Source organism: Eschrichtius robustus, chromosome 13 (assembly GCF_028021215.1).
Source record: "Eschrichtius robustus isolate mEscRob2 chromosome 13, mEscRob2.pri, whole genome shotgun sequence".
NCBI lineage: Eukaryota > Metazoa > Chordata > Mammalia > Artiodactyla > Eschrichtiidae > Eschrichtius > Eschrichtius robustus.
Window position 1 is genome coordinate 92459320 of NC_090836.1, and position 9534 is coordinate 92468853.

At 37.8% G+C, this 9534-nt stretch overlaps 1 protein-coding gene across 1 annotated transcript; it reads left to right on the forward strand.

Moving 5' to 3' along the window:
- Positions 1-4211: 4211 nt before the first annotated feature.
- On the forward strand, positions 4212-9232 carry LOC137775338 (protein HP-25 homolog 1-like). Its single transcript, XM_068561121.1, is given in 3 exon segments — positions 4212-4270; positions 7297-7425; positions 8620-9232. Coding segments are annotated over 3 exon segments (630 nt in total). The 5' UTR covers positions 4212-4227; the 3' UTR covers positions 9078-9232.
- The last annotated feature ends 302 nt before the right edge of the window (positions 9233-9534 follow it).

Sequence of the window (9534 nt, forward strand, 5' to 3'; positions counted from 1 at the left end):
AAGAATTCCAACTGTTCCACATAAATGCCAATATTTGGTATTGTCTGTTTTTATATTTTAACCTATTCTGGTGGGTATCCTTGTTCTTGAGAGACATTAATATATATATTTCTAGATTGGGAATTATTTTCACTAGATTTTAATATATCTTCTACTTATTTTCTCATTTGCTATTTATACTTTTCTGCAAAGCAAGCTGAATTTTTAATGTTTTGTTTTGTTGCTATTGGCTTTATTAACATATTTGGGGGTTATTTTTCAAATTTGCTCTCACTTATAATGTTCTTTTCAAGATTTTTATTGATTTCTAAATATAGTAAGCATGATTATTTTATATGTGTCTAATAATTCTAATTTCTGAAGTTTACGCAGGTGTTTGTGGCTACTGGTTTTTTGTGTTGGTTCCCACATGCAGTGACATGTTTTTGTGAATGCTAAACTACACGTCAGAGAAAAAATTATGTTGGCACTTTTTGAAACCTGGGATGAAGGTACATTCTCCAGAGAACATTTCATTTTCTTCTGTAGGCTCATAGAGGTATCAGTGTATGATCATCTTAAACCAAATTCTCATATAGGCTTTTTGAGCCTGCCTTGACCTGCATACCTGGGATGCAGCATCTCAGTGTGGGTTTTCCTGTGACCATGACTTCTCAGAGATATTTTTTCAATTTCTTCTCCTATTTTATTCATGTAAAAACTGGCTTTCTGGAATTAAATGAGGTGATTTATTTTTTGTTTACTCTTACATTGAGGATGGAATTTGGGGGTCCCATTACATTTAGAGAGGGCATAAAATTTCCCAATTTTGTGGATACTGAGCTTGACTTCTGTCCTCTTTGATCCATAAAAAAGCCAAATAGGTACCCAAACTTGACAGAATTGGAATATGTCAAATGGTAAAAGCAGGTTCTGTGCCCTCATACCCAGCTTTTCAAAATGTAGGCTTGTCCTCAGAATTTGACCTGGCAGTTCTCCAAAATCACATTACTTCTTCAAAGCCATTAAAAAGTGTGTGTGTGTTTACATTTATCGTGGTAGAGATTAGCTTGCTGTTCATCAAAACTCTTTCCTCTTCTACTTGGCATATAGCTGGGCTTCTAATATCAGCTTCAGTTTTCTTCTCCCCTAACAAAGCCCTCAAAATGACCTACCTTGAAAGGTAATACCTGCTCTTTTTTCACCCAACACACATTAGCTCATGTACTTACCATGGATCACATGTTCCAAGCACCATTATGTTTGGCTTGACCCATTTCTGGACCCAAATGGTCACGTCTACAATTGGTTCCTGCTCTGGATTCTGATGCTTTGCATTGTTTTCCTAAGTTCTTCTGATTTCCTACTAACTCCCCTATTCTCCCCCAAGGGTTCTTCTATTTTGCTCCAAACATACCATGCAGTGATCAGGGTGCTAACTCAATACCATCTCTCTGTTGCAGTTTAATTGTAAGAAATTATTGCTTTGTTGGCATAGCATCATTTTTAAGAACATGAGCTTTTGATTTATAAATAAAATAGGTATAAATCATAGGTCCTCACATTCCAGCTGTGTAACCCTGGTCTAGTTAAACTTTCTAAGTCTCTGTTCCCTTGACTACAAAATGGAGGAAATAATATCTTCCCACAGGACTATTATGAGTCCCATAGGACTATTAAGATAATGAAGATATAACCTATGAAAAATACTTACCACAGTGTCTGGAGGATGGCAACACAAAATGAACATGAACTATTATTTTATTTCTGTTGGCTTCTCACTTTTAGATTAGGTTCTGTGTTCCTGGTGGAAGTTTTAAAAAGATGTAACAACAAAGCCATAGAATATTGTTTAGTTCCCTCTGACTTAGATAAATCTAAAATTTATTTAATGATATTGGTCTTCCCGAATATTCTAAATCCGAAGAGTTCAGTCTTTTATCTTTGGAATAAGTGATACTGGAATTCACCAAACCTATAGCCTCTTGAACCAAAGGCAGGACAACACTTGGATATGTAGTGACTATGGTATTAGAGCCAAGGGAGCCTTTACAAAACGTGTGGACTTCTCTGAAAAGCTTTGATCTAGCCTCAGTCAACTACTGGCAGAAGTGAATCAAGCCCCATTCAGTTCTGAGCCAAACTTACAAAGGAAGCAGGACAACCATAGGCCTTCTGACCAGTAGGGGGTGTCGAGAATGTGTCTTGCTGCCATATCTACGTGTTCACTAAGAGCCCATCGTTTCATTGTGCTTCGCTTTATTGCACTTTGCGGATATTGTATTCTTTACAAGTTGAAGGTTTGTGGCAACCCCGCATAACAAATCTTTTGGCTCCGTTTTTCCAACAGCATTTGCTCACTTTCATGTCTCTGTGTCACATTTTGATAATTCTCGTGATATTTCAATTTTTTAAATTATTATTGTGTTTGTCATGGTGAACTGTGCTCAGTGATCTTTGATGTTACTATTGTAATTGTTTTGGGGCAGCACCAACTAAGCCCACGTGACGGCTAACTTGACCGGTTGTTGAAATGAAAACAAAGGATATAGACTATCAAGTAAACTTAGTTGATAAAGCAGTAGCAGGGTTTGAGAGGGTTGACTTAAATTTTGAAAGAAGTCCTACTGTGGGTAAAATGCTAACAAACAACAATACATGATACAGAAAAATTCTCGGTGAAAGGAAGAGTCAATGGATGCAGCAAACTTCACTGTGGTCTTATTTTAAGAAACTGCCACGGCCACCCCAGCCTTCTGCATCCCCCACCCTGATCAGTCAGCAGCATCAACATCACGGTAAGACCCTCCACCAGCAAAAAGATAACTTGCTGAAGCTCAGATGATAGTTAGCCCTTTTTAGCAATAAAGTATTTTTTAATTAAAGTAAGTACTTTTTTAGACACAATGCTATTACACACTTAATAGACTACAGTATAGTGTAAACATAACTTTCATATGCACTGGGGAACCAAAAAATTCATGTGTTCAGCCAGGGACAATTGGCTTAGCAATACCAAGCCAAGTCTTTCTGATCTTTCTAAGCTTGAAGGAAGCCCATGCACATGCACCGCTTTCCAGACCCCCATGAATAACTAGGATCTTATTAAAGTCCTTGTTGGCTGTTCCATTCCCCCAACAATCTTTAAAATTTCTGGCTAGTCCATTGCTGTCTGCAACTATTATCAAGATGTCAGACTAGCTGTGATGTTGGGCTTCCGTGATCACTGGATATTTATAACACTATTATTTTGACAGTGCCCTGGGCATGGACTTTTCCACTTACTGCTCAAAATAAAGTCAACCCCCTCTGCTAACTCTAGTAGAACTTCTGGCCACAGAGCTGGGAGTTAGGTGGGAGCAGCCCCTGATGAAGAAACCACAGACTACCACTGTTCTTACTGAGATTCAGTGGACTTTTTTGAATAAATATTTCTTAGTTTGTTTTATACTTTGGTCATTTCCCAAAGTTTTAAATGTTTGTTTTTTGGCAATTGTGTCCAGTTTTATTTTTGCTTTTTAAAGAGAAGATTGCCAAGCTCTCTACTCAGCTATTTCCAAGATCTCACCCTCAATTAATTTAATTTTTATTAACTTACATTCATTTTGGCAAGCACAGAGAGCCTGGTTGGCACATACAAGGACCTCAGTAGATTGATTATTATAGAAAAGCAAGAAGTTCTCAGAAAATGTTGATAGTAAGGGAGAGAAGCAGAAGAAAAAAACTCCTGGGCTCTAAATCAGGAGAAAAGCATTTATTGTCCTATATTTAGCCCCAATTTTATCAACTGAATCACTTCCTCTTTGGGCTAATATCACAGTCTATAAAATTATGGATTTAGACTAGAGGAAATGAAATACTAGTCCCTCTCTCCTATTTCTGTTGTCCTGGAAGAGTCAGAGATGTGTTCACAGGGTGGTGTTGAAGAAATGACTAGGAGAGAGGGAATAACCAAAACAAAGTTCATCAGCTTAACAGGCCCAGGCGTGGCCATCACAAGAAGAGATGTCTTCCGGAGATGGGTGGACAGAAGTACTTCCCTTTGAACGTCAATCTGTGAGCTTTCCTAAACATAATTGAATGTTTAACTGCTCTGGTTAAAAATTAACCTTGACTTCAGCCTCAGGAGACCAGAAAAGCGAATATTGAGAAAAACCAATTTATTAAACCATCTACCATAAAGTTTCAAAAACAAGCAGATAAGCTAGTTATAGGACAGGTGAGGAGGTGGTCAACAAAAGAGCTTCAATGCCTGGGCAAAGGGGAAGAGCTCGCTGCATGAGCATTGCATGTAAGTTTTCTTATTAACGTCTATCATAATGAATATAACCCATTTGCATTGGTAGAGAGCACTTTCTAAAGCACTTTGTTCTCCCTGCATGTGATTTCTATTATTTTTTTAAAATTAAAACAACCCTGGAAGGCAATTGCCTATAATGCTGGACAAAAATAAAGACACTTTTTCAAACTTGCCTATTAGATATTGCAAATAAAAGGGAGTAGAAGGGGTAGAAGCCGATGCGGGGGGGTGGGGGTCGGGGGGCAAGACCTTTGATTTTAATATGAAATTAATGTCAAACCATTCAAATTAAATCAAGGTCATTATGACATAAATAAACAAAACAATGGAGAGTGAGAAAATCCATTATATTTTTCAATTATGTATTAAAATTTAAAACTATAATGCTCATAATCAAACCAGTAGTATAATACATTGCTCTACATGTTAAAATTTTCTTTGTCCCTTTACCATTCTTGGTATCTGTCTCCGTTTCTATTTTTCTTTGTCTTGATTTTATCCCCAATTGTGTTTCACTGTGACTATCCCTGTGTTTACTGTTTATTCCCATTGAGGCTGTTTTCTGTCCCTTTCTAGATCTCTCTTGACTTACGTCCTTCTTGATATCCTTGTTCATTATCTTCCAACTGATTTTACTTCCCTACCTTCAACAATATCAACTGATATGATATAAAGTATGTTTTTGATAGTATCTATTGTTATTAATTATTAATGTTTGAAATATCCAATCAATGTTTTTAAAGCATTTTAGTTGTTTGCCTCTCCCTGCACACAACTCTTTTATCTCTGTCTCTCAAACTTCCTCTGATTCCACAAAGTATTTGTGGGAGTTTAAACGAATTCACATATTATCATAGGACAATATAAACAAATACAGGAGTATAGATTTTTTTTAAAAAAACTTATAGCAAAGCCCAAATCAAGTAGGCTAAAATGAGGACTGAAGGAAATAAGGTGTAGGTATCAAGACAGTTTTTGAAATTTAGATGAAAATTTGTATCCAAGCTTTATGATGAAGAAATACAGAACAAAACATAGTCACTTATGCAAATTGTATTAATATTGTTTGTGAAGGTCATGCCTACTTCTTTCTTGAGGGTCTTGATCTTAGGGCAAGAGGAAATCATTTTCCTGGATTTTGATTTATGGACACCAAGTAAGTTAAACCACAAAGTCCTCATCAACTTTCCTCATCACAATAAATTCAATGAAAGATTTCCTCTTACAGTCAGTTTATTGTCCTAACATTATATTTTTAGAATAATGCTAGTTTAGCTCAGCAAAACCAACTGAATGTATGATTTTAATTTAATTCTGTGTGGCCTTTGTGTGTTTGTATGTATGTGTGAGTATGTGTGTGTCTCTATTTTGGGATCAGTAGGAATGGAATGGGGGAGTCAGTGACTGTAAAAAAAAGTTGTTGCCCACTTATATCCACCAAGACATAGACAATCCAGCACCATATTTGTGTGAAAGAACAAATCACCCAAGAGCCTGGAGATGTGCATTTCAATCCTGGTTCCAGCCTCAAAAACTAAGAGCCTGGAGAAAGTACAGCCATCACCTTTTCTAGGCCTCAGTTTCTCCTTCTCTACATGATTGCATGTGATACCAAGCCCCTCACTATTTCATGGGGGAGTTTGGAAAATGTGAAGCAATGGAATGTGCCAAAATGTTCAAGCTGTTTTTAAATTGTTTTGAGATATATCCTTAGTTTTCATGTAATAGATTGTCAAAACTCTTTGAATTAACATTCTCTCTGGTTTTAAAATCAGAATAGCACTCTCCTTGTAAGATAGCAAGAAGAATAAAAGTAATAAGGAATAATTTTAAAGAGATATATATAAAGATATATAAAGTACCTGCCAGACTCCAGACAAAGAATATACACATATCTTCTTGAAACTTTAGAACTATTAAACAAGACAAGCAGATGCTCCCAGCATCCTTCTATAGATGTGGCTGGGAGAGAAGTTAGGTGACTGCCCTAAGGTCGCCCAGCATGGAGGTAGCAATGCTAGGATTTGAATCCACATCCTTTGACTTTAAAAATATGCCCATAAATTAGCATATTTCCTTTCATAAGTTAACTTCAGCTTTGGAAGAGCATCTTTTGAATCAGAAATTAAGGCCAAAAAGTGATGAATATCTTACTTGAATTAGAAAGGATATTCTAAAAGTTACAGTTACTGACTGATAATTTAACAATTAGAAGCACTCTACTTTCAAGAGTGTATTAATCATGTTAAAGTTGATTGTGTTTCTTGACACAAATTTCTGTAGTTGTTGCATACATTTTTAACCCATAAAAGTTGATTATTGAGGGAAAGTAGAAGATTCAATGTGTCATAAAGGAGAAAATATAACAAGTGCATTAACAGAAGCTAGTATAATGCAAGCACATTGATCTTATTGGCTTGATACTTCAAAGTAGAATGAAGGCTACTGCACTAAGTAAAAGTTTTAGAGTAGTGGGAAGAAATAGTTGGCTAATTCAGTATCTGGCATTTGTCGATTCATTTACCATCAAAGAAAGATTCGTCATATATCTTCTATGTTCCAAGCCCATCCAAGAGATAAAGCAATACGACAATATAAAATAACACATAGGCAAATCGGGTGCTTATTCATCATCATGAGAAGATTAATCACACCAATTATTTAAAGATCATTGCTAAACAGATGGCAGGAGGCTCAGAGTCCGTGAGAGAGGAACTCTGGGGTTCGCATGAGATTGAAAAAGCAGCATTGTTTTCAAATAGGATGAGTTAGCTGATTTTCTTGGATTTTGCTGTGTTTGACATGAAAGCATCTCAATTCAAAATGCCTCCTAATCTTGTCTGTATGAGTCACAGCATTGATACATGTAGCATTTCATGGAACTAAAGACCAAAACAACATCAATTTCTTGGAACTGTGAACCCTAACTTGACAAAATTTATAGCACAATCTCTTTAAGAGAGGCTGATCCATCTCCCAAACTATTTGAAACTTCATTCATTTTTCTTCTGCTTCAGGTTTCTGGATTTTAGCTTTATTTGTCCTGTTACTTGTGGCCGATGTCAAATCTTTAGCAGATTATCAACTATGTGAACCTTGTGGACCCCGAGGACCTCCAGGACCCAGGGGCCCTCCAGGGCTACTTGGTTTAGCAGTTGGAAAAAAAATGCAATTGCTCTCTTAGCCTCTCATAGTTTCTCTTTGACTGCAATGTTCATAGATTCAGTGAGATCTTCCAGGTGATCTGATGAGAATATTGATCATTGAGGTAAGTCATTTCTTGGTAACAAATGACCATGGTCTCTTTTTCTGAACTCTTAAGAGTCATAGAATTCAACTACTAAGACGGCTTCCAACCACCAAGAAATCTGTGTGCTAAACCACCTCTTTAGACACACTGGATGTACAGTCCAAATTGAGACATAGTGTAGAGCACTATGACTCTAGTGTAGAGCACTCATATTGGTGTCATACAGTGTGGGCGTAAGCCGAGGTTCATACAGTGATACCAGAGTCATGTGGGCAGCAGATATATTGACTACCTGTTCTCTTGTCATCTGCTGAGAGGTATGCTGGACTAAGCTCCCATAGAGATCCCATCAGCTTTGAATACTTGTACTGAACCTCTAAAGCAATGGTTTTGAAATCTGGCTGAGCATCAGAATCACTCAGAGACTTGTTAAACGTGTAGGTTCCTAGTCTCCATCCTCAGAGATTCCTCTAAAGGCCCACAGTGTAGACTGGCCCTGAGTAACTGGGGAACAGGGGTGGGATGGTGTTCCACAACTGGTTCTAATAAACAGGCACATTTGGATACCACTGTTCAAAATTCCCATTTAGTTCTGGCAATAGTATGATCCCTGGATTTGTCTGGGTAACTTCCAATAGTGATCCTCAATACTCAGCCTTATAGTAAAGACATGGCAGAACATGTCTGAAGATCCATTCATATACTAATTCATTCAATTATTCACTTATTGAACATATTTTGAGTGCTAATTTTACAACTGATACTGAGTATGACATTTAGAAAGAAAATTAAGTAAGATGCCTCGTTCCCAGTGTGGATAAGGAGACAGTCACTTAAGGGAAGGATTACAATTCTTTGTGGTAATTCTTTATACCTATGGTAACAATCAATACCAGATGTGGTACAAGGAGATAGAACTTTTCCAAATCTGGAGGAGACAAGAGAGCCTTCTGGAAGCAGTGATGCTTGAGCTAGGCTCTGACCAGTGAGAAGAAGGGTAGGAAGGAAGAAGCAATTCATGTATTAATACTATGCAAAATACAAAACCTTAAATTCTATCATTCTTTTTTCTGTTTATTTTGGGATCTAGGACCCCCAGGTGTAACAGGACCAAGTGGTATACCTGGGGTGCCTGGAGCAGTTGAGAAATGCCCATGTGTACCTCAATCTCCCTTTTCCGTCAAGCTGAGTGGGCATCTCCCAGGACCCTCCCAGCCCATTGTCTTCCAGGAAGTTCTGTACAACGGTGAGGGCCACTTTGACCTGGCCACTGGAGTGTTCACCTGCAGCGTTCCTGGTGTGTACCACTTTGGCTTTGACATTGCGTTGTTTCAGAATGCTGTCAAGGTGAGTCTCATGTGGAATGGCATCCAGATCTGGGACAAATGAGCAGAGGCCAAGGACAGCCGTGAGCAAGCTTCAGGAAGTTCCATCTTGCAGCTGGAGAAAGGGGACAGGGTCTGGCTGGAGTCTAAGCTGGACAAAGAAGAATCTGAAAAAGGAACTACTCACACTGTGTTTTATGGGTTTTTGCTCAGTGGAAATTAGGACAGCTAGGGGTAACTGCATGATTCTCTCCCTCATGTAACACTGAATTTAAGAAAGGAAGCCTTCTACTCCTCTCATTCCACATAGTTCTTCTAGGATGAAGAGCTCACAAAATCAGTAATGACCAAGTTGAACAAAATGAATGTATTACCAATCGCTGAAACCAATAAAGACTCATGGTTCATCAATTTGTCAAAAATTTCTTATTTGTGATTCCCAAAATTCAAGATCCTAGATGGCAAAAATGTGGGGAGGGGCATCCCTGGCAGTCCAGTGGTTAAGACTTCACCTTCCAATGCAGGGGGTGCGGGTTCAATCCCTGGTCGGGGAGCTAAGTTCCCACATGCCTCCTGGCCAAAACGAAAACATAAAACAGAAGCAATATTGGGACAAATTCAATAAAGACTTTAAAAAAAATGGTCCACATCAAATAAAAAATCTTTAAAAAAAAGTGGGG